This window comes from Bombina bombina, chromosome 2 (assembly GCF_027579735.1).
Source record: "Bombina bombina isolate aBomBom1 chromosome 2, aBomBom1.pri, whole genome shotgun sequence".
In the NCBI taxonomy this organism is placed as follows: Eukaryota; Metazoa; Chordata; class Amphibia; order Anura; family Bombinatoridae; genus Bombina; species Bombina bombina.
In genome coordinates this window covers 814,136,022-814,160,664 of record NC_069500.1, presented here as the reverse complement: position 1 = coordinate 814,160,664, position 24,643 = coordinate 814,136,022, and the positions used below count along the sequence as shown (strand labels likewise).

Below are 24,643 nucleotides of genomic sequence, written 5' to 3'. Positions count from 1 at the left end.
ATCCTGTCAGGTAATACCGTAGAGTGTGTGAAGAGAGCGAAGGTAAGCCATGCAGTAATAAGTCTTGCGCTCTGAAATTTTGAAGTTTGGTGTATCACTTGCACATGGGATTAAGTTTTCAACAGTGAAATTACCTCTCTTGGACTCTCATATTATTGTCTCAAATCCGGTACCGGATCAAATACATACCAATGAGATATCAAGGACGGTATTCTGTTTAACTATAACCGGAGCGTGTTCTTAACACTCAAGTGCCCGGTATTAGGGATGGACTTTCTCATGAGTCGGTATTAACCCTGCATATGCTAGCCAACAGATATCAGTAGTGCACTACACTTGCAATTTGTAATTTGATTATTGCCATTTTTTCAGCATGTACCTTTTTGGCTATGTTTTTATTAAAAAGTATATGTTCAGCAAACCTGTTTAGGATGTCATTTCCAACTATACTGTAGGGTTGTTTTTGGTGCGGCCAGTAATCCGCTTTAGCTCTTTTGATTTGGTAGAGCTCTTTTCTAACTGATTTGGTTATATACATTTAGGATTGCCAGCACAATACGCAATACCCTTAGAATATCTGTGTGCCCCCTACCCCTAGTAACACTATATATATATATATATATATATATATATATATATACATATGTACACATACATAGACATATACAAGTGTATTGGAGCCCTTTGTAGGTAGAGAAAAACATGAAAAAGCATATTTATGCAATATTCATATTTAATAAAGGTTTTAACTATGTATTTACTGTAAATATAATTACATATATATATATATATTGTAAGTTCTGCTTTTTAGTGTGGCCGGCTAGTGCGTGAGCGAAAATAGTTTACTTTCAATTTATAATACGAGCACAACCCGAAGAGCGCAGTTTACGCCTAATCTGGCCCTAGCGTTTGTTATTTGTTTTGTTAAAATCATAGCATAAGTCTAGAAAAATGAAGAGGTGATACAAAAGAAATAGCCATTGGGAAAATCAAAGGGGGTCAGTACGTTAACATTTGCCGTCAAGGGGGTGGGTTACAAAGGTATTTTAAATGTTGTTCTTGAGGCTAAAGACATGGAAGGGGCTGGCAGAGAAGTATAGCAGATAATTAGCAATGTGGAATGAAGAATAATATGATAAAGGCATTCATGACTGCATGACAGTTGTCTGGGTGAATATTTTAGAGCCAACATATATAAATATAATTAGATATTGTGCAACAGACATTCATCCATTATGCACAAGATTTTTTAATTAAAATCTGCATTCTCTAAAGTGGTCACTTCTCACAAAACAACCTAAATACACTGTCGGCCTCCTTCTCACAAATGTATTTTAATTTGTATGTACAGTTTAAATCATTCCAGTTTTTAAAATCATATTTATTGCAGTATGGATATCGTATTGTTACGCAATCTTCCTCTTCTGAACCATTGTAATTATCTGGTTGCCCTTCTGACCAAAACCTAGGGAACAAACAGTTTATTAATTAAATAATGAATTCAAAGTAAAACTGACCACATTTAGTTGATCTTGTATGTTAGAAGCATGCCATTAAGTCACTTTGTTCATATGCAAGATTGACATTTTAAGCAATAAAAAAATGTCAATGTCATTGAATTACTTATTTCCTACAGGGGACAAATCAATTTACCCAGTTAACATGTCCTGTTCATTAGTTAACTTTAACCTTACATGTGACTGGTCAAATATTAATTATTATAAACCTGACCCTCACTCCAATATATTCTTGATCACTATAAAAAACAACATTATATGAAACTGAATCAAAGGGCTTTGTTTCTATGCCATTCCAATCCATTAGAAGATCCACTGTTTGAATTAGTAAAACTTTCACGGTTAAATACATATTTCAGGGTCTTAAAGTTTGGCTTATGATTTTGGAAAAAGTATTAAAAGATGCTCTAATGGAATTTCATGGCTTCATGCAGACTTTCACTGTATTTTTAAAGACATTGTGCAGACCTTCATTAAAAATTCTAAGCAATCAATAGCAAATACATATATTGTTATACTTTATCTGTATTAATAAAATGTATTTAGCTATAAGAGTAAGAGGTTTGCTATGTCAAACTAAACAAAACATTTTTTTTTGTGTGAGAATGTAAGGAACGTGAGAGGAAAGAAAGGAGTGAGCGTATATCAGTGAGGGGGATAATAACACAGAAAATATTACTGGCGATACAGCAACAAAAAAGACACACACAAAAAACATAATTTATGTAAGAACTTACCTGATAAATTCATTTCTTTCATATTAGCAAGAGTCCATGAGCTAGTGACGTATGGGATATACATTCCTACCAGGAGGGGCAAAGTTTCCCAAACATCAAAATGCCTATAAATACACCCCTCACCACACCCACAAATCAGTTTTACGAATAGCCAAGAAGTGGGGTGATAAGAAAAAAGTGCGAAAGCATAAAAAATAAGGAATTGGAATAATTGTGCTTTATACAAAAAAATCATAACCACCACAAAAAAGGGTGGGCCTCATGGACTCTTGCTAATATGAAAGAAATGAATTTATCAGGTAAGTTCTTACATAAATTATGTTTTCTTTCATGTAATTAGCAAGAGTCCATGAGCTAGTGACGTATGGGATAATGACTACCCAAGATGTGGATCTTTCCATGCAAGAGTCACTAGAGAGGGAGGGATAAAATAAAGACAGCCAATTCCGCTGAAAAATAATCCACACCCAAAATAAAGTTTAAATTTTATAATGAAAAAATCTGAAATTATAAGCAGAAGATTCAAACTGAAACAGCTGCCTGAAGTACTTTTCTACCAAAAACAGCTTCAGAAGAAGAAAACACATCAAAATGGTAGAATTTAGTAAAAGTATGCAAAGAAGACCAAGTTGCTGCTTTGCAAATCTGATCAACCGAAGCTTCATTCCTAAACGCCCAGGAAGTAGAAGCTGACCTAGTAGAATGAGCTGTAATCCTTTGAGGCGGAGTTTTACCCGACTCGACATAAGCATGATGAATTAAAGATTTCAACCAAGATGCCAAAGAAATGGCAGAGGCCTTCTGACCTTTCCTAGAACCGGAAAAGATAACAAATAGACTAGAAGTCTTTCGGAAATTCTTATAGCTTCAACATAATATTTCAAAGCTCTAACTACATCCAAAGAATGCAATGATCTCTCCTTAGAATTCTTAGGATTAGGACACAAAGAAGGAACCACAATTTCTCTACTAATGTTGTTAGAATTCACAACCTTAGGTAAAAATTTAAAAGAAGTTCGCAACATCGCCTTATCCTGATGAAAAATCAGAAAAGGAGACTCACAAGAAAGAGCAGATAATTCAGAAACTCGTCTGGCAGAAGAGATGGCCAAAAGGAACAAAACTTTCCAAGAAAGTAATTTGATGTCCAACGAATGCATAGGTTCAAACGGAGGAGCTTGAAGAGCCCCCAGAACCAAATTCAAACTCCAAGGAGGAGAAATTGACTTAATGACAGGTTTTATACGAACCAAAGCTTGTACAAAACAATGAATATCAGGAAGATTAGCAATCTTTCTGTGAAAAAGAACAGAAAGAGCAGAGATTTGTCCTTTCAAGGAACTTGCAGACAAACCTTTATCCAAACCATCCTGAAGAAACTGTAAAATTCTCGGAATTCTAAAAGAATGCCAGGAAAAATGATGAGAAAGACACCAAGAAATATAAGTCTTCCAGACTCTATAATATATCTCCCTAGATACAGATTTACGAGCCTGTAACATAGTATTAATCACAGAGTCAGAGAAACCTCTTTGACTAAGAATCAAGCGTTCAATCTCCATACCTTTAAATTTAAGGATTTGAGATCCTGATGGTAAAAAGGACCTTGCGACAAAAGGTCTGGTCTTAACGGAAGAGTCCACGGTTGGCAAGAGGCCATCCGGACAAGATCCGCATACCAAAACCTGTGAGGCCATGCTGGAGCTACCAGCAGAACAAACGAGCATTCCTTCAGAATCTTGGAGATTACTCTTGGAAGAAGAACTAGAGGCGGAAAGATATAGGCAGGATGATACTTCCAAGGAAGTGACAATGCATCCACTGCTTCCGCTTGAGGATCCCTGGATCTGGACAGATACCTGGGAAGTTTCTTGTTTAGATGAGAGGCCATCAGATCAATTTCTGGAAGTCCCCACATTTGAACAATCTGAAGGAATACCTCTGGATGAAGAGACCATTCGCCCGGATGTAACGTTTGGCGGCTGAGATAATCCGCTTCCCAATTGTCTATACCTGGGATATGAACCGCAGGAACTAGACAGGAGCTGGATTCCGCCCATACCAGAATTCGAGATACTTCCTTCATAGCCAGAGGACTGTGAGTCCCTCCTTGATGATTGATGTATGCCACAGTTGTGACATTGTCTGTCTGAAAACAAATGAACGATTCTCTCTTTAGAAGAGGCCATGACTGAAGAGCTCTGAAAATTGCACGGAGTTCCAAAATATTGATCGGTAATCTCACCTCCTGAGATTCCCAAACCCCTTGTGCTGTCAGAGACCCCCAAACAGCTCCCCAACCTGTCAGACTTGCATCTGTTGAAATTACAGTCCAGGTCGGAAGAACAAAAGAAGCCCCCTGAACTAAACGATGGTGATCTGTCCACCACATCAGAGAGTGTCGTACAATCGGTGTTAAAGATATTAATTGAGATATCTTTGTGTAATCCCTGCACCATTGGTTCAGCATACAGAGCTGAAGAGGTCGCATGTGAAAACGAGCAAAGGGGATCGCGTCCGATGCTGCAGTCATAAGACCTAGAATTTCCATGCATAAAGCTACCGAAGGGAATGATTGTGACTGAAGGTTTCGACAAGCTGATATCAACTTTAGACGTCTCTTGTCTGTCAAAGACAGAGTCATGGACACTGAATCTATCTGGAAACCTAAAAAGGTTACCCTTGTCTGAGGAATCAATGAACTTTTTGGTAAATTGATCCTCCAACCATGATCTTGAAGAAACAACACAAGTCGATTCGCATGAGATTCTGCTAAATGTAAAGACTGAGCAAGTACCAAGATATCGTCCAAATAAGGAAATACCACAATACCCTGTTCTCTGATTACAGACAGAAGGGCACCGAGAACCTTTGTAAAAATTCTTGGAGCTGTAGCTAGGCCAAACGGTAGAGCCACAAACTGGTAATGCTTGTCTAGGAAAGAGAATCTCAGAAACTGATAGTGATCTGGATGAATCGGAATATGCAGATATGCATCCTGTAAATCTATTGTGGACATATAATGCTCTTGCTGAACAAAAGGCAGGATAGTCCTTACAGTTACCATTTTGAATGTTGGTATCCTTACATAACGATTCAATATTTTTAGATCCAGAACTGGTCTTTGGTACAATGAAGAGATTTGAATAAAACCCCAGCCCCTGTTCCAGAACTGGAACTGGCATAATTACTCCAGCCAACTCTAGATCTGAAACACATTTCAGAAATGCTTGAGCCTTCGCTAGGTTTACTGGGACACGGGAAAGAAAAAATCTCTTTGCAGGAGGCCTTATCTTGAAGCCAATTCTGTACCCTTCTGAAACAATGTTCTGAATCCAGAGATTGTGAACGGAATTGAACCAAATTTCTTTGAAAACACGTAATCTGCCCCCTACCAGCTGAGCTGGAATGAGGGCCGCACCTTCATGTGGACTTGGGAGCTGGCTTTGGTTTTCTAAAAGGCTTGGATTTATTCCAGACTGGAGATGGTTTCCAAACTGATACCACTCCTGAGGATGAAGGATCAGGCTTTTGTTCCTTGTTGTGACGAAAGGAACGAAAACGATTATTAGACCTAAATTTACCTTTAGATTTTTTATCCTGTGGTAAAAAAGTTCCTTTCCCTCCAGTAACAGTTGAGATAATAGAATCCAACTGAGAACCAAATAATTTATTACCCTGGAAAGAAAGGGAAAGCAGAGTAGACTTAGAAGACATATCAGCATTCCAAGTTTTAAGCCATAAAGCTCTTCTAGCTAAAATAGCTAGAGACATATACCTGACATCAACTCTAATGATATCAAAGATGGCATCACAAATAAAATTATTAGCATGTTGTAGAAGAAGAATAATGCTATGAGAATTATGATCTGTTACTTGTTGCGCTAAAGCTTCTAACCAAAAAGTTGAAGCTGCAGCAACATCCGCTAAAGATATAGCAGGTCTAAGAAGATTACCTGAACACAAGTAAGCTTTTCTTAGAAAGGATTCAATTTTCCTATCTAAAGGATCCTTAAAGGAAGTACCATCTGCCGTAGGAATAGTAGTACGCTTAGCAAGAGTAGAGACAGCCCCATCAACCTTAGGGATTTTGTCCCAAAATTCTAATCTGTCAGATGGCACAGGATATAATTGCTTAAAACGTTTAGAAGGAGTAAAAGAATTACCCAAATTATTCCATTCCCTGGAAATTACTTCAGAAATAGCACCAGGGACAGGAAACACTTCTGGAATAACTACAGGAGATTTAAAAACCTTATCTAAATGTTTAGATTTAGTATCAAGAGGACTAGAATCCTCAATTTCTAATGCAATTAGGACTGCTTTAAGTAAAGAACGAATAAATTCCATTTTAAATAAATATGAAGATTTATCAGCATCAACCTCTGAGACAGAATCCTCTGAATCAGAGGAACCAATATCAGTATCAGAATGATGATGTTCATTTAAAAATTCATCTGAAAAATGAGAAGTTTTAAAAGACTTTTTACGTTTACTAGAAGGAGGAATAACAGACATAGCCTTCTTAATGGATTTAGAAACAAAATCTCTTATGTTATCAGGAACACTCTGAGTATTAGATGTTGACGGAACAGCAACAGGTAATGTAACAGTACTAAAGGAAATATTATCTGCATTAGCAAGTTTGTCATGACAAACAGTACAAACAACAGCTGGAGGAACAGATACCAAAAGTTTACAGCAGATACACTTAGCTTTGGTAGCTCCAGCACCAGGCAGCGATTTTCCAGAAGTATCTTCTGACTCAGCTTCAACGTGGGACATCTTGCAATATGTAATAGAAAAAAACAACATATAAAGCAAAATTGATCAAATTCCTTAAATGACAGTTTCAGGAATGGGAAAAAAATGCCAGTGAACAAGCTTCTAGCAACCAGAAGCACAAAATAATGAGACTTAAATAATGTGGAGACAATAATGACGCCACATCCGGAACGCCGACACCTTTGGCGCAAAAAAACGTCAAAAATGCCGCAACTTCCGGCGACACGTATGACGCCGGAAACAGAAAAAAAAATTTGCGCCAAAAAAGTCCGCGCCAAGAATGACGCAATAAAATGAAGCATTTTCAGCCCCCGCGAGCCTAACAGCCCACAGGGAAAAGTCAAATTTTTAAGGTAAGAAAAAATGATTTATTCATATGTATTATCCCAAATATGAAACTGACTGTCTGAAATAAGGAACGTTGAACATCCTGAGTCAAGGCAAATAAATGTTTGAATACATATATTTAGAACTTTATATAAAAGTGCCCAACCATAGCTTAGAGTGTCACAGAAAATAAGACTTACTTACCCCAGGACACTCATCTACATGTAGTAGAAAGCCAAACCAGTACTGAAACGAGAATCAGTAGAGGAAATGGTATATATAAGAGTATATCGTCGATCTGAAAAGGGAGGTAAGAGATGAATCTCTACGACCGATAACAGAGAACCTATGAAATAGACCCCGTAGAAGGAGATCACTGCATTCAAATAGGCAATACTCTCCTCACATCCCTCTGACATTCACTGCACGCTGAGAGGAAAACCGGGCTCCAACCTGCTGCGGAGCGCATATCAACGTAGAATCTAGCACAAACTTACTTCACCACCTCCATAGGAGGCAAAGTTTGTAAAACTGATTTGTGGGTGTGGTGAGGGGTGTATTTATAGGCATTTTGAGGTTTGGGAAACTTTGCCCCTCCTGGTAGGAATGTATATCCCATATGTCACTAGCTCATGGACTCTTGCTAATTACATGAAAGAAATGTAACATTAAACATAATTAACAGATTAACAGTCTTGGGCAAAAGAGGAGATAGAACTACAGCTGCACAAAAATCAGGATTCAATTACTTTCCACAAGCTCAATGACACATTTTGAACATTTAGGCTTAATAGAGGATATCAGAAAGCACTACAAAATATTATTCAAGTCAAGTGGTTGAGCTGACCAGGGCAGATGTTAAAGTTAATCTTGTTGCTCCCTCAAAGTAAACTGAACTGTTCTGGCTGGGTGTATGGGCACATTATTATCTTGGGAAACATAATAGGATGCATTTGATCACCTAGAATGTCCAAGTTCTTGCTGGCAGTAGCTCCACCCCCATGTTTGACAGTTGAAACCAGACTGAGTTGTACACTTCCTTGGGGGTTCTCTATACATAAACCCTACCTACTGTTGGGAATAATGTAAATGATTACTCATCGGACCATATCACTCATTTCCAGTCTGCATCTGTCCAGGTTCAATGATCATGACACCATATTTTTTGTATTTTAACATGTGTCTGTGATTAAAGGTTTAGCAATTGCAGCTCTTCCATGGAAATTGACTTTGTGAAATTCTCTGCAGATTGTTATAGAAACAGGGTCTTCACGGTGGATATTGAGTTGTGCTATCACTTTTGTCTGAAGAAAGGTTCTGGGCTAGAACTACTATGGATGATGGTGGCACTGAATGTAGCACTGTGGATGTCTACACTATTATTTGTTATGGATTTGATTGTGAGACTTGCACTAAGTATAATGCTATTTGTAATGCCTTGTGGCAGAATTAGCTCCAAAAGGTTTTAAAAGCCTCTGCACAAGATTACAAGTCGCATGGTATGTATTTTCCGTGTGATATAGTCTTTTCGCAAGCAATGTTCATTGCGAGCAATCGCCTTTCCAAGCTCGAAAAGATGTAGTTAATGGTTTTCCGTAACAAAAAAAGTTTCATGTGTTGGGATAACACGTCCTCAGAGCTGTGTAATAAAAATTATTTAAAAAAAATATTGCACACAAAAGTTATAAGGGCTCAAAGATTTGAGGTCTCAGGTGTTAGAAAAAAAGTCAGGCATAGGGCTTTAAAGGGCCACTGAACCCAATTATTTGCTTTCGTGATTCAGACAGAGCATGCAATTTTAAGCAACTTTCTATTTTACTCCTATTATCAAATTTTCTTCATTCTCTTGGTTTCTGTATTTGAAAAGCAAGAATGTAAGTTTAGAAGCCGGCCCATTTTTGGTGAACAACTTGGGTTGTTCTTGCTGATTAATATATAAATTCACCCACCAATAAACAAGTGCTGTCCAGGGTCTGAACCAAAAGTTGTCTGTCTCCTTAGCTTAGATAGCCGAAAAAAGAATGTTTAGCCAGAAACTTGATAAGATAAAAATGAACTTTTATTCCAAATTCATAAAATTAGAGGGGGATAATACCCCATAACAGAACCAGACTGATGCGTTTTGGCTGAATAGCCATAATCATAGTCCATAAAAACTCAGTTCCTATTCCAACCTTAAGAACCCTTTACTGTGTCCTGGTTGGTGGATACATAAATTGAAATGTAAAGATACAGGGGTATATCGTTATTATAAAAATGTCATTAGAATGTAAACATCATGTTGTCACCTAGGCAATAACATATGACTGGTAAAACATAGATAAATAGTTTATTATCATGACAATACACATAAAAGTGGCATGGAAAAGAATAAATGGAAAATATTCCTGCGCCATTCACCAATGAGGAACATAGCATGAAGCAAATTATGGATAGGAAATAATGCTAGTATAGCATTATCTACTAGTTCCCTTAGCTGTCAGCTCTCAGAATCGATACTTTTATTTTAAATTTTTCAAATATTCCAAATACTTCATGATCATACATACACTGCATAATAATCTATTTTAGCAATTGAGAAAATCCATCTTAAAACAAAAGAGGGGAATAGTATTAACCCTTCACCTTATTTTATACAAGGAGGAGTATGGTAGGTTTTAACAGAGAAAAAGGGGGTTGACAGGCACCTAAGACCAATAGTTAATAAAATCGTATTCAGAATTCAGACCCAGAGGTCTCTTTGTCTTGAGTCTGAATATCCAGGACATCTCCTATATAGACAGGATCTGGTATCTGTCTCCCCCCCTCCTCTGGGGTAGTACCCTTTCAATGATCATCCACCTGAGTGAGCTACAATCTTTGGCATGTTTCCTAACAAAATGATCCACCAGGGGTGTGCTGATCCTACCCACATTAATCGTGGACAAGTGTTCCCGGATCCTTGAACGCACATCCCTGGTGATTAACCCTACATATTGAAGGTTACACGTTGAGCACCAAAGTAGATACACACAATAAGTGAATCTACAGTTAAGGCAAGATGATACTTCAAACCTTTCACCTGTCACAAATGATCCAAACAATGAATCCACATGGACGTGTTTGCAAGCTTTACATTGCCAATAGTCACACCTAAATGTCCCCTTGTGTCTCAACCATGATAATTACACTGTTGCAGACACAGGTTTTTTAAGTTGAGAAGGTGAAACAATACTACCTATAGATCTATTCCTCCTGTAGGAAAATCTGCATCTCTTCCCAACTGTGTCTGCAAGAGCGTCATCAGCTACCATTAACTAAAAATGTTGGCGTATGACACCACAAATGTCCTGGTACTGTGCTGAAAAATCTGTCACAAATGTCAGCTTATTCCTAGGGGTCCCTGGGTTACCAACCCTATCCTTAAGCAGCATTTCTCTGGGTATACTATTCACTTCCCTTCTAGCTCTTATAATCACATTTCTACTGTATACCCTCTCCTGCAAGCGGTTTTCTAAATCATCCGCATGTCTATCAAAACTACTAGGTTGGGTACAATTCCTCTTAAGTCGCACAAATTTTCCCTTGGCCACCGAGTAGGGCACATGCCTGGGATGACTGCTTCTGGCATGCCGGAGACTGTTCGCAGATATAGGTTTTCTGTAAAACTCTGAAGTGACCTTACCAGAATGCCATCCTCTCAGTTCCAGATCCAGGTAGTGAACCATACTTGCATCAAACTCATTTGTGAAACGCAGGTTCAAGTCATTGTGTCCCAGGTACTCAACAAACCTATCAGACATATTTCTATCCCCATGCCAGATAAATATCAGGTCATTAATGAACCGATGGTACAACCTAATGGATGACCTAAAAGGATTGCTATCTGCATAGATGTGGGACCGCTCCCACCAACCCATGAATAGGTTTGCATAAGTGGGTCCCACATCTCTCCCTTGAGCTGAAAAAAGTTGTGGGACAACAGAAATTTGGTAACATCCAGTATAAAAATTCTGAGTGGCCCACTGTGTGATGTATCATTCTCCAAAAAAAAGAAATTGCCTTTAAACCCCATTCATGGGGTATTGAAGATTATAAAACTAATCTCTTGACCAAATTTAGGACATGATAACTAGGAAGATACCTAACCAGTGGCTGCAAGATGTCATCCAGCCACTCAGATAAGTACTCCAGCATAAACCCTATCCACTCATGATGGGCCTACCTTGGACATTTTCTAGCGTCTTATGGACCTTAGGCAAATGATGCAACAGAGGAATAACTGGATGGTCCACATAAAGATATTGAAGGGTTTTGACATCAATCAAGCCCTGTTCCATAGCTCCATCAAGCAGGTGCATAAGCTCATGCTGAAAGTTTTTGATAGGATCCTGCTTTAACCTTTCATAGCTGTCAGTGTTCCTCAACTGCTTAAATGCCTCATCAACATAGTCAGTTCTGTTCATGAGCACCACTGAGCCCCCCTTATCCGCTTGCTTGATTACAATATTTACATTCTCACCCAATGATTTTAGGGCCATTTGCTAATTTCTGGTCATGTTCTTCTTTACTGGTGTCTGTGCCTGAGAGAGTGTCCTTAAATCTGCTTCTACTCTTTTGTAAAAAGTTTCAACTATGCTCCCCCTACTCTGAATGGGGTAGAAAGTAGAGGGGTTTCTGTACTTCTTACCCCCTCTCTGGGTCTCACTCACAACCACTGTTGATCCTTCCTTCTCTAACCCCCTCAGAGTAATTAGGTCACATGTTTCATGGAAGTCTAATTCTGGATGTACATCCCTTGTGTTGCGTTCTACGTAAGGTGTTACATCAGGGTCATCGCCTGTATTGGAAAAATGCTTGCGTAAGGTAATATTACGTATGAACCTATTAAGGTCCAGCATAGTTTGGAATAGGTTAAAATTAACTTTAGGTACAAAGCCCAAACCAAGACTCAGCACCCTACTCTCATCAGGTGTTAATACCTGGGTGGATAAATTTATGGTTTGTATTTTGAAGGAACCCGAGTCAGTCTTGTTGGATATCTCCCCTGTTGGGGTGTTTGCATGTTCATCCCTCCTCCTTCTCTGGTATGTTGGCCCATCTGAAAAACCTGTTCTAGCTGGATTAGTTCATCATCCCTACCTCTTGCTGTACTGGTGCTTGGGTAGGTAGGTGGATACATGGGCTCTGGTTTTGGCTGATATCTTGTCAGTTGGTGTTATTGCCCCCTAGATTGCATAGAATGTTGTACTGCTCTTGCTCTATTGGGGCCATGTCTAGTCCCCATCCTGACAAATGTGTTGCCTTGTCCCACAAATCTATTATAATTGGTGTTCATATTAACAATTTCCTGTGGAAACTTATTCTCATTCTCTGACTGTCCGTTCTCCTCACCTGAGTCAGCCTCACTGTCCGAGAAGGTCACTGTCCTATTTCTCCTACCTTTATGTCTCCTACCCCTACCTCTTCTATTGCCCCTATAGACATTTTGTTTCCTTCTATGCTGGAACCTTTGGCTCTTGTTCCATATATACACCTTATTACTATCATAGTCCGATTTGTCCCTTAAAAATTTAGTATGCATTATGTTAACTATTTCACATTTAACCTCAAGTAAGGTCGGCTGCAGGACATTATCAAACTTTGGGTAATCAAGAGTACTACAAAAACCATTTAGGAGTAATTGAACTTAATCAATCTCTGTTCTGATCATATTCAGCAATCTAGTTTTATGGGTAATTAACAATTTCATCAATCTTCGTGAACAGTCACTCGATATGGTATTCCACATATCAATAAACTCCTGATCTTCAGTCTTGAATGTGGGGAACTTGCTAACTCGCAGGCCCTTGGGTATCATATTTAATGCAGTGTATTTTTCTAGAGTCCAAATGTCCCATTTGAGCTTTTTTTCCTTCACCATCAATCTTTCCATATCATCAAATAGCATAGGTAAATCATAGCTATTGCGACCTGGGAGAATATTTGCTCAACCTCACTATTATCTACATCCCTCTCATTCACCTTTTTCAAGGAAAAGAAAGAAACTATAGCTGATTCTTCCTGTGTTTGTTGCAGGATAATGCCCAATTGGGACGAGTGACTTGCCAAGTGTCACCCAAATATAAATCTAAAAAAGGAGAGAATCCCAATGGGCAATATAAACAGGTATCTGCCTTACTTATAATCCGGATTCACTGAGTTTCAGCAATGTTCATAATATAATCTCTATGTTCTATACTCAGTCCGTGATGCAATTAAGGGGATTAGTTACCATATGTTACTTATAGTCAATTGTCATGTGCCAAACTTTGCAGGAACCACCTAAATACACACACACACATACGCACACACACATATATATATATATATATATGAGCCCTGTGGAAGTCCTGTGTAATCAAGGGATGAAACACGTGTTTTGTTTGTTATGTGTCTTGTACCCTTATCAAATAACGTTTAATTACAAAGCATATTGTTTAAATGTTGTTCAGGTATACACTGATGCCTAGGGGCAATTAAAAAAACTGCATAGATCCTTTTTCTATCCATGGCAGCAATTCCCTTCCTAAAAAATTGGGGCTGTCCTCTGGTAAGATGTTGCAAAGTTTTTTTGATTATTCCTTTCTCCAATGAATACTTAGTGACATCACAGTGCTGCTTTCAAATGAGAAGTCTGCATTTATTGTATATATGTATAGTATTGTAAACTTTAAAAAAAATGGTTGATTACAATATTACATTGATTTGGTAATGGATAGTGTTGTACAGTTTCTTTTGTGAGAGAGTGTGTCTATATTGGATTATTTGCCATTAAGGCAGTGCAAAAATCCATAAGCTAAATCAATAAAAAGTTAAAAAAGTGCTTGATTCCCTGTCTTCTTTATGATAAGTGGATCTCACTATCATTTTCTTTCTTTAAAGTTTTTTGAAAAATATATATATATATATATATATAACTGAGGTTCAGTACCCAACCATGGAATATGCCCCTTATCTGTCTGTAATCAATCTTCCATGTTCTGTGCCCAACCATATATGACAGATGAATACAAGACACCTCTCTCACATAATCCCAACTGGAGTATATAAATGTTCTTATAAATTTACACACAGCCTAAATTTGGAGCCAGATGGTGGATTACTACTTCTGTGCCAGATTATTTTCTTTGAGCCGTTTTTTTACCCAGTGGAATATGCCGTACTATTTGCCCATTGCCTACTACACCAGTGTACATCAGGATTGACAGAAAGTCGAGAGGACAATACGTCACACAGGCCGACCTCAAACCAAAAAGCCAGGGTGGCTCTAGCCACTCACGTCATCAGGTAAACGAGTTGAATGCTCGATCCATGGTCGGTGGACGGGTAGGAGCCCGGATGAGCATTGTATACCTGTCTCAGAGAGAAGTGCTGGAAAGACGGTTGTAGCGGGTAAGGCTGTGTGTAAATTTATAAGAATATTTATATCCTCCAGTTGGGATTATGTGAGAGAGGTGTCTTGCATTCATCTGTCATATATGGTTGGGCACAGAACATGGAAGATTGATTACAGACGGATAAGGGGCATATTCCATGGTTGGGTTCTGAACCTCAGTTTTATATATATATATATATATATATATATATATATATATAGGTGGTTCCTGCAAAGTTTGGCACATGACAATTAAAGGGACAGTCTACACCAGAATTTTTATTGTTTTAAAAGATAGATAATTCCTTTATTACCCATTTCCCAGTTTTGCATAACCAACACAGTTATAATAATATACTTTTAACGTCTGTGATTATCTTGTATCTAAGCCTCTGCAAACTGCCCCTTTTTCCAGTTCTTTTGATAGACTTGCAGTCTAGCCAATCAGTGCCTGCTCCCAGATAACTTCTCGTGCATGAGCACAGTGTTTTCTATATGAAATACGTGAACTAACACACTCTAGTGGTGAAAAACTGTTAAAATGCAATCTGAAAGAGGTGGGCTTCAAGGTCTAAGAAATTAGCATATGAACCTCCTAGGTTAAGCTTTCAACTAAGAATACCAAGAGAACAAAGCAAAATTGGTGATAAGAGTAAATTGGAAAATTGTTTAAAATGACATGCTCTATCTGAATCATGAAAGTTTATTTTGGCCTAGACTGTCCCTTTAACTATTAGTAACATATGGTAAATAATCCCCTTGATTGCATCATGGACTAAGTATAGAACATAGAGTTTATATTATGAACATTGCTGAAACTCTGTGAATCCGGATTATAAGTAAGGCAGATACCTGTTTATATTGCCCATTGGGATTCTCTCCTTATTTAGATTCCTTAGCTTAGATGTATTCTTTTTTAAATAAAGATAGCAAGAGAACAAAGAAAAATTGGCAATAGGAGTAAATTAGAAAGTTGCTTAAAATTGCATGCTCTATCTGAATCATGAAAGACAAAATTTGGGTTCAGTGTCCCTTTAACATTGAGAGACATACATATACATTGTTAAAGATGTATAAATATATCTTAATGTATCTATATGTGTATATATGTATTTAATGCGAATATGCTATTTTGTATGTGCGATGGGTCTTTGTTTTTTCAGCATTTTTTTTTCTCCATATGCGAAAATATGATGTAGTTTTCACGATCTTGGGTGTTTTTTTCTTTTTTTTCTCTATTGATCTCTATGGGGCTATACATGCACGCTCACACAAAAACGCAAGTTTTTTTATGTGCTGTATTCGGGTTAACGCGCAAGCAAAATAAGTGATTTTGCAACTTGTAATACCTGTGCAACCAAAAATGCGCAAAAACTTAAATGCGCATGGTCTTTTCACATTTGTGAGAACAGATTTGCTGTGAGACTTGTAATCTTGCCCTCTGTGTTTAGTTATTCATTTATTCTTCCTGCTTTGTCTACCTTGGTTTGACCACGGCTTATCTGATTATTAATAGATTAAAAGCAACAGGCATTACCATATAAATTTAACAAAAAGTCAATTTATTATGGTGTTATGCACATGGACATCAATGTTTCAGGCTCTATAAAACCCAAAGTTTAGAAGAAGAGGGTAAGAGAAATAATTGAGGAAAATGACAAGGCCATTTCTGATTTAGTCGGGGAGCTAAAAAAGCAAAAATAAGCAGGCACATATAAGATTAGTATTTGTTTTAGAACACAGTACATTGAGTAATAGGATTTTTAAGAAAAACCTGAAACATTGGTATTTATTAGTGAAATCTAATCCATGGGTGGATTAATTTAAATGTTACCTGATCCCTTCCTTTTGCAGAGTTGGGAATTAAATGGATATATTTGTAACTTGTAACTAATTAGAAAGAAATAAAGTATGGTATGCTTGTTTAAATTGTTTCTTGATCATTTTTCTTGTCTGCTATTTTCATTTACACATTACATATGTTTGATTTAATTTTCTCTTGATTACAATTTTTACATAAATTGTTTATATACACGTCTATCACATTTTCTTACATTAAACTCCCTCCTTGACCCATTGTAATCTGGATTTTGACGCCAACACTCCACAGGGACATCAATCTTTAAGGTTACTAGTGGCCTACTTACAGCAAAACCGAAAGGCCAATTCTCTCTGCTAAACCTCAACCCCTCTTTTTCCCCAAACCCTCTAATCCTTTGGCATTTGCAACACAGCCCTCTTGTTGTTCTCTTCCTACCTGTCTAACCATACATTTAGCCTTCTCTGGTGCATTCTCTGCCCCTTTACTACTTTCTGTTGGGGTTCCTGTTCCTGTGTATTACCTTGCTGTCTGACGCCCCTCCTGGTTCCTGACTCGGCTCGTCTGACTACTTGCTTTGCCTCCTGACTCGGCTCGTCTGACTACCAGCTCTGGCTTTGACTCCTGGCTTGTTATTTGACTTGTGGACTTTTTATTATTTCTTTGTTAATAATAAAGGTGTGATTATTTTTGCATTTCTTGTCTCAGTCGGATTCCTGGCACCCTGACATTACACAAGGGCCATGAATCCTCCTGATGGTGCTAATAATCCACCTTTACCTACCATCATTTGCAGGAAAGATGAACAGGATCACCGCTTGGATCAATTTGCACTAGCCCAGCAAACCCTGATGACTCACACTGCACATTTGGACCAGAGTGTCCCACAAGTTATGGCTGCTCCTGTTTCTGCTGCTGCACCTAGTCCTATCAGGAGCATGCCTGGTTCTGCACCTCTACCTCAGCAATATGGAGACAATCCTATTCAGTGCAGAGGGTTTTTGATCCAGGTTGGCATTTACTTTGAGATGTTACCTCAGGCGTTTCCCTCTGACAGAGCTAAGGTGGGATTTCTCATCTTGTTACTCTCTGAGACAGCTGTTGCCTGGGCTTATCCCTTGTGGGAGACTAATAAACCTGTGATTTCAAATTACCCTGAATTTGTGGCCTCCTTTCGAAGGGTATTTGATGTTCCGGCTCGCTCCTCCTCTGCTGCTAAACAACTCATGTCCATTCAGCAAGGTACTAGATCTGTTTCTCCGTATGCCATTGAGTTCCATACGTGTGCCGCAGAGGTAGGTTGGAACAATGAAGCCCTTGTTGCAGCCTTCTTTTATGTTCTCTCTGATGCGATTAAAGATGAAGTTATTGCCAGAGATTTACCAAAAGATTTTGAGGCATTGGTGTCTTTTTTTTTTTTCCTAATTGACATCAGACTCCAAGAGAGGCCCCCTTTCAAGGAGCGCTTGTGGAACCTCCTGTTCCGTTGTCTCCCTCTCCTCCCATGCCTCCTGGTCCCGAGTCACCAGGTACTGCTGAGCCAATGCAGTTGGGATTCACGCATCTCTCTGCGGTGGAGAGAGCCTTTAGGAGGAGGGAGGGGCTCTGCCTCTATTGTGGGTTACAGGGCCACCTTTTAAAGTCTTGTCCTACACGGCCGGGAAACGCTCGCACCTAAGGTCCTGTTGGGGGCAGACCTTGGGTGGTTTATCCTCGTCTCCAGAACCGCTAAAGAAGAAACCTTTGGTCACGGTTGTCCTTTCCTAGGTGGACTCCTCCATAGTCACCCAGGCTCTTGTTGACTCTGGTGCTGCAGGCTATTTCATTGACAGTGCTTTTGTATCAAAGCACTTCATTCCTGTATTGCCTCTGTCCATTCCACTTGCTATTGAGGCCATTGATCGCAGGCCCCTTCAGCCCGCACTCATTACTCACGAAACTGCTCCGTTATCCATGGCTGTTGGGGCACTCCATTTTGAAACCCTCCAGTACCAGGTGATTAACTCTCCACATTTTCCAGTTGTTCTGGGTTATCCCTGGCTCCAAAAGCACAATCCCAGTCTCGACTGGCGCAGGTCCGAAAATTTTGTCATGGTCTCCGCAATGTATTTCCATTTGTCTTCAGAAACCAGTCAAAGTCTTGTGCACTTCTTCTGTATCTCATTTGCCAGAAGAGTACCGTGAGTTCCTAGACATTTTTTACAAGGTTCATGCCAGTATGTTGCCTCCTCACCGGTCTTAAAATTGTGCCATAAACCTGCAACCAGAGCCATTCACCCTCGGGGCCAGGTTTACCCGCTGTCTGTTGCGGAGAATTGTGCTATGGAGGAGTATGTAGCCGATTCTCTGTCATGATGGATCATCCGCAAATCCTGCTCTCCTGCAGGGGCTGGTTTCTTCTTTGTGAAGAAAAAGGGTGGCGAGTTAAGATCATGCATCAATTATAGGGGTCTTAATCGTCTTACCATTAAGAATGCTTACCCTATTCCACTCATTAAGGAAATCTTTGATCACCTCAAGGGAGCTACAGTCTTTTCTAAACTTGATTTGAGAGGAGCGTACAATCTTGTTAGGATTAGAGAGGGCAATAAATGGAAAACAGAATTTAACACCAGGAGCGGGCATTATAAATATCTTTTAATGCCCTTTGGCCTATGTAATGCTCCTGCTGTTTTTAAGGAATTTATTAATGATGTCCTACAAGATATGTTGCAACAGTGTGTTGTGGTGTACTTAGACAACATCCTCATGCACTCACCCACACTTGAGGCTCATCGTTCTGATGTCACATGGGAACTTCAGAGACTACGTGAGAACGGCCTGTTTTGTAAACTCAAGAAATTTGAATTCCATCAGACTCAAGTAACCTTCCTAGGTTATGTGATCTCTATGCAGTGGCCTCACCCAGTTGGTCTTCACTCCATTCAACGTTTTTTGGGCTTCACTAATTACTATAGAAAGTTTATTAAAAACTTTTCTTCCTTGGTCAAACCTATCACAGACATGACCCGTAAAGAGAATGATCCACTCCATTGGTCACCTACTGCCATTAAGGCCTGTTGATAGTCTTAAGACTGCCTTTGCTGCTGCTCCAGTACTCACTCATCCTAACCCTTTCCTGCCATTCGTTCTTGATGTCGATGCGTCTGAGACTGGAGTAGGTGCCCTCTTGTCTCAACGTCCTACGTCTGATGGTTCCTTGCATCCGTGTGGTTTCTTCTCTAAGAAATTGTCTCCAGCAGAGTGCAATTATGAAAATGGTGACAGGGAATTACTGGCCATAATTTTGGCACTTAAGGAATGGAGGCATCTTCTCGAGGGTACTAGCATACCAGTGCTCATTCTTACTGACCACAAGAATGTAACTTATCTATCTTAAGCAAAACGTTTGTCGCCCGACAGGCCAGATGGGCGCTATTTTTGTCTCGGTTTAATTATGTGGTTTCCTACCTGCCTGGTAGTAAGGGCTGATGCCCTCTCTCAACAATTTTTAACCTCTGTCCAGTTATACCTCCTGATCATATTTTGATGACCATAGTACTAATTTGACTTCTCCCTTGGGGGAGGAGATCCTGGCTGCAAAAACCAATGCACCTCCTGAGAAACCTAGTGGTAAGTGTTTTGTTCCTGAGAATCTTCAAACTAAACTTTTGCACACTTACCACTATCCTAAAGCCACAGGTCTCCCGGGCAAGAACCAAATGATTTGGTCTGTCACTCGAAAATTCTCATGGCCAGGTCTTTGTTCTGATGTTGCTGCGTATGTTGCCTCCTGCTCAGTTTGTGCACAGAATAAGACTACTCGACGTCTTCCTGTGGGTCTTCTTCAACCTATTGTTAATGGTGAGCATCCTTGGACACACCTTTCCATGGACTTCATTGTTGAGCTCCATGTTTCCAATGGCAATACTGTTATCCTAATGGTGGTTGACCATTTTTCTAAAATGTCACATTGCATTCTCTTGAAGAAGCTGCCTACCGCTCAGGAGATTGCTTCAATTTTTGCCCGTGAGGTCTTCCGTTTACATGGGTTACCCAAGGAGATAGTATCGGACTGGGGTAGCCAGTTTGTCTCCAGATTTTGGCGTTCCTTTTGTGCTCAAATGGGGATCCAACTTTCTTTCTCCTCGGCATATCACCCTGAATCCAATGGGGCTGCGGAATGGTCTAATCAAGCACTGGAACAGTTCCTCCGTTGCTATTTCTCAGATCACCACAATAATTGGTCTGAACTGTTACCTTGGGCAGAGTTCGCTCGTAATAGTGCTATTAATGCTTCCTCCCAGATATCCCCGTTCATGGCAAATTATGGGTTTCAACCATCCTTGTTGCCTGATTCATTCATGTCTCAGGGTATTCCGGCTTTGGAGGACCATTTTCAGCAACTCTGTTCCACATGGGTGCAGATTCAGGATTGCCTTCATCATTCTAAGCAGCGCCAAAAGTTCCAGACTGATCGTAGGCATCTGCCCGCACCTTCCTACCAGGTTGGTGAGAGGGTTTTGCTATCCTTCTCGAAAACTTGAACCTTCATGTGCCTTCCAATAAACTGACTCCTTGTTATGTTGGTCCTTTTTGAATACTCCGACTGGTCAATCCTGTGGCTTATGCTCTTGAACTTCCTCCTGCAATGCACATCTTCAATGTTTTTCATGTCTCCCTCTTGAAACCATTGGTTTGTAATCGGTTTACCACTGTGTTGCCTCGTCTTTGTCCTATCTCTGTTGACAGCCATAAATAATATGAGGTCAACAGCATTATTGACTCTCGTATGTCCAGAGGCCGCGTACAGTATTTGGTTCACTGGAGGGACTACGGTCCTGAGGAGCATTCATGGGTTTAATCCTCTGATGTTCATGCTCCCGCCCTCCTCTGTGCCTTCCATGCCTGTTTCCCCAATAAGCCTTTTGTCTTCCTGTGGGGGAGGGGTCATTGAGGGGAGGGTACTGTCAGGGTTTTTCCCTGCTCTGTTTGCCATGTGCTGCTGGCAGCCATTTTGATTTCCTTTTCTTGCTGAATCTGCTGCAGAGTGTGTGATGCTGCTCATTTCCTGCACCCACTCTTATGGCTAGACTGTTGTACATCATCCATGTGAGACAGGTTGCAGTCTCAGAATTGGGATGTCATCATTTATTATTTAAAGGGCCTGTGTTCAGTATGCTTTGCCTTTGTCTCAGACCTTTTTATGAGTTCCTGTTCCTGTGTATTACCTAGCTGTCTGACGTACCTCCTGGTTCCTGACTTGGCTTGTCTGACTACTCGCTTTGGCTCCTGACTCGGCTCGTCTGACTACCAGCTCTGGCTTTGACTCCTGGCTTGTTATTTGACTTGTGGAATTTTTATTATTTCTTTGTTATTAATAAAGGTGCGATTATTTTTGCACTTCTCGTCTCAGTCTGATTCCTAGCACCCTGACACATCTGCTATACCTCTCTGCCAATCCCTTCATTGGCTTCTTCTAGCCTCCAGAATTAAAAACGAAATTCTGACTCTGACATTACAAGTTCCTCAATTGCACTGCTCCCCCCTATATCTCAGACCTTGTCTACAGATATTCTCCCTCCTGTCCCCTTTGCTCTGCTCACAACCTCCTCCTCTCTTGTTACCTCCTCACATCCTCATCTACAAGACTTTTACAGACTGGCCACTATTTTGTGGATCTCTCTGCCTTGCTCCACAAGACTCTCCCCTAAAAGTTCAAGCACTTTTTAAAGACACTACTGTTCAGGGATGCATATAGCATATACTAACCTTTTCTACTTTCAGTGTCTCTCATCCTTTGTTATCTACTTGATCCCCCTTAGCATGTAAGCCTATGAGCCCAGCTGTGTGTAGATCTCTTATGAGAACTGCCTAAAACAGTGCAACTCTTGGCAGGGCCCTCTACCTAAATATCTCATTACTATGTGTATAGTGCCATAGAATCTGTTGGTGCTCTACAAATAACTTATAATAATAACAATCAAACTTTTGGACTCCTTTTATTAAAAAGTAGACTGTGTTTTTGTACAATGTTTTGTGGAAAATGTTTTTAGGTCTGCACCATTTAGTATAACATTTTTATTGTTATAGATAAATCAATTGACCAGTGAGCAAAACTTATTTTCTATTTTTTATGTTGTTATATTTGTAATATATTTGATGAAATGTAGTCTTTGTTATGTAGGAGAGACTATCCGTTTGGCTAGGGAACATGTAACAGCAAAAATGTTAGCTTTTAGAAATAAAGATTATACACAACCTGTATCTCTATCATGTTTCTGAATTAAGGAGAGGAGGTAATAGAGAGATGGTACTGAGCAAAAATAAATGTGGTCGATTAAAACTCTTTACACTAAAGGACTTAAAAAGGATTATGAGTTACATTTATATGCATCTATTTTTGTAAATTTGATGTATGTGTAAATGTGTGTATATATTAATATATATATATATATATATATATATATATATATATATATATATATATATAAATAAAATATATATACATATATATATATATATATATATATATATATATGTGTGTGTGATTGTGTGTGTGCGCAATTGTGTGTGTGCTTTGCTATATATTTTATTTGTTTTTATGCATTTTAAATGTAACTTTTAAATGGTATTCTTATATTTAAAAGTTTAACTAAAATGTAGTTTGAATAATGAGCAGTTAAGGGTGACTTAGAGACATAAGTAAAAATATAACATACAATGAATTGTTTTATTGTGAATTGCTATCAACTGGGTGTCAGTATGTATAATAAACTCTGGAACTAAAGGTTACAGATGTATTCAATTAAGTAATTATGTTAAGCTTTAAATATGTACAATTCCATTGTATATGTTCAGTTCATTATTAATGGCTTGACAGAATCTGAAACCTCACTATACATAAATGTTACACCTTAATATAGGGACTTTTTGTTTATATTATACAGTACACCTGTTGCTATTTATATTTTTGTCTTATGTTACTTGAGGTAAGCAGAGATCCCACTAGAAACATGCACACAATTTATTTATTAGAGTGCCAATGCTCAATCTTTATATCTGGATTCTGTGCCTGACATAGCTGCTCTTCTGGTTTCTAACCTTTATGTGACTAGTCTTCTGGTTCCTAATCCTGATGTGACTACTCTTCAGGTTCCTAACCCTGAAGTCGCTTCTCTTCTGGTTCCTATCCCTGAAATGACTACTCTACTTGTTTTTAACCCTGACATCACTACTCTTCCAATTCCTAATGCTGATGTGACTACTCTTTCAGTTCCTAACCCTGACATGACTACTCTTTTGGTTCCTATCCCTGACATGACTACTCTTCTGGTTCCTTACCCTGATGTGACTACTTTTCTGGTTCATAACCTTGACAGGACTACTTTCTCTTGTTAAGTGTATCCAGTCCACGGATCATCCATTACTTATGGAATATATTCTCCTTCCCAACAGGAAGCTGCAAGAGTCCACCCACAGCAAAGCTGCTATATAGCTCCTCCCCTAACTGCCATATTCAGTCATTCTCTTGCAAGCCTCAACATAGATAGGAGGTCGTGAGAGTCTGTGGTGCTTTCTACTTAGTTTATTCTTCAATCAAAAGTTTGTTATTTTTAAATGGCACCGGAGTGTGCTGTTTATCTCAGGCAGTATTTGGAAGAAGAATCTGCCTGCGTTTTTCTATGATCTTAGCAGACGTAACTAAGATCCATTTGCTGTTCTCACACATTCTGAGGAGTGAGGTACTTCAGAGGGGGAATGGCATGCAGGTTTTCCTGCAGATAAGGTATGTGCAGTAAAATATTTTTCTAGGAATGGAATTGACTAAGAAAATACTGCTGATACCGAAGTAATGTAAGTAAAGCCTTAAATGCAGCGATAGCGACTGGTATCAGGCTTATTAATAGAGATACATACTCTTGTAAAAATGTGTTTTAAATTGTTTGCTGGCATGTTTAATCGTTTTTTAAAATATGTTTGGTGATAAAACTTATTGGGGCCTAAGTTTTTTCCACATGGCTGGCTTAAATTTTGCATAGAAACAGTTAACTGAAGCTTCCCACTGTTGGCTGTGGCAGTT

At 39.1% G+C, this 24,643-nt stretch overlaps 1 protein-coding gene across 1 annotated transcript in view; it reads right to left on the bottom strand.

Moving 5' to 3' along the window:
- Positions 1-589: 589 nt before the first annotated feature.
- The window catches only part of LOC128649667 (CD209 antigen-like protein E), a 283,146-nt gene continuing 259,092 nt past the window's right edge, over positions 590-24,643 (bottom strand). Inside the window, exon 7 of the mRNA XM_053703049.1 lies at positions 590-1,465. Within this exon, the coding sequence (XP_053559024.1) occupies positions 1,279-1,465 (187 nt within the window). The 3' untranslated portion in view covers positions 590-1,278. The remainder of the gene's footprint in view (positions 1,466-24,643) is intronic.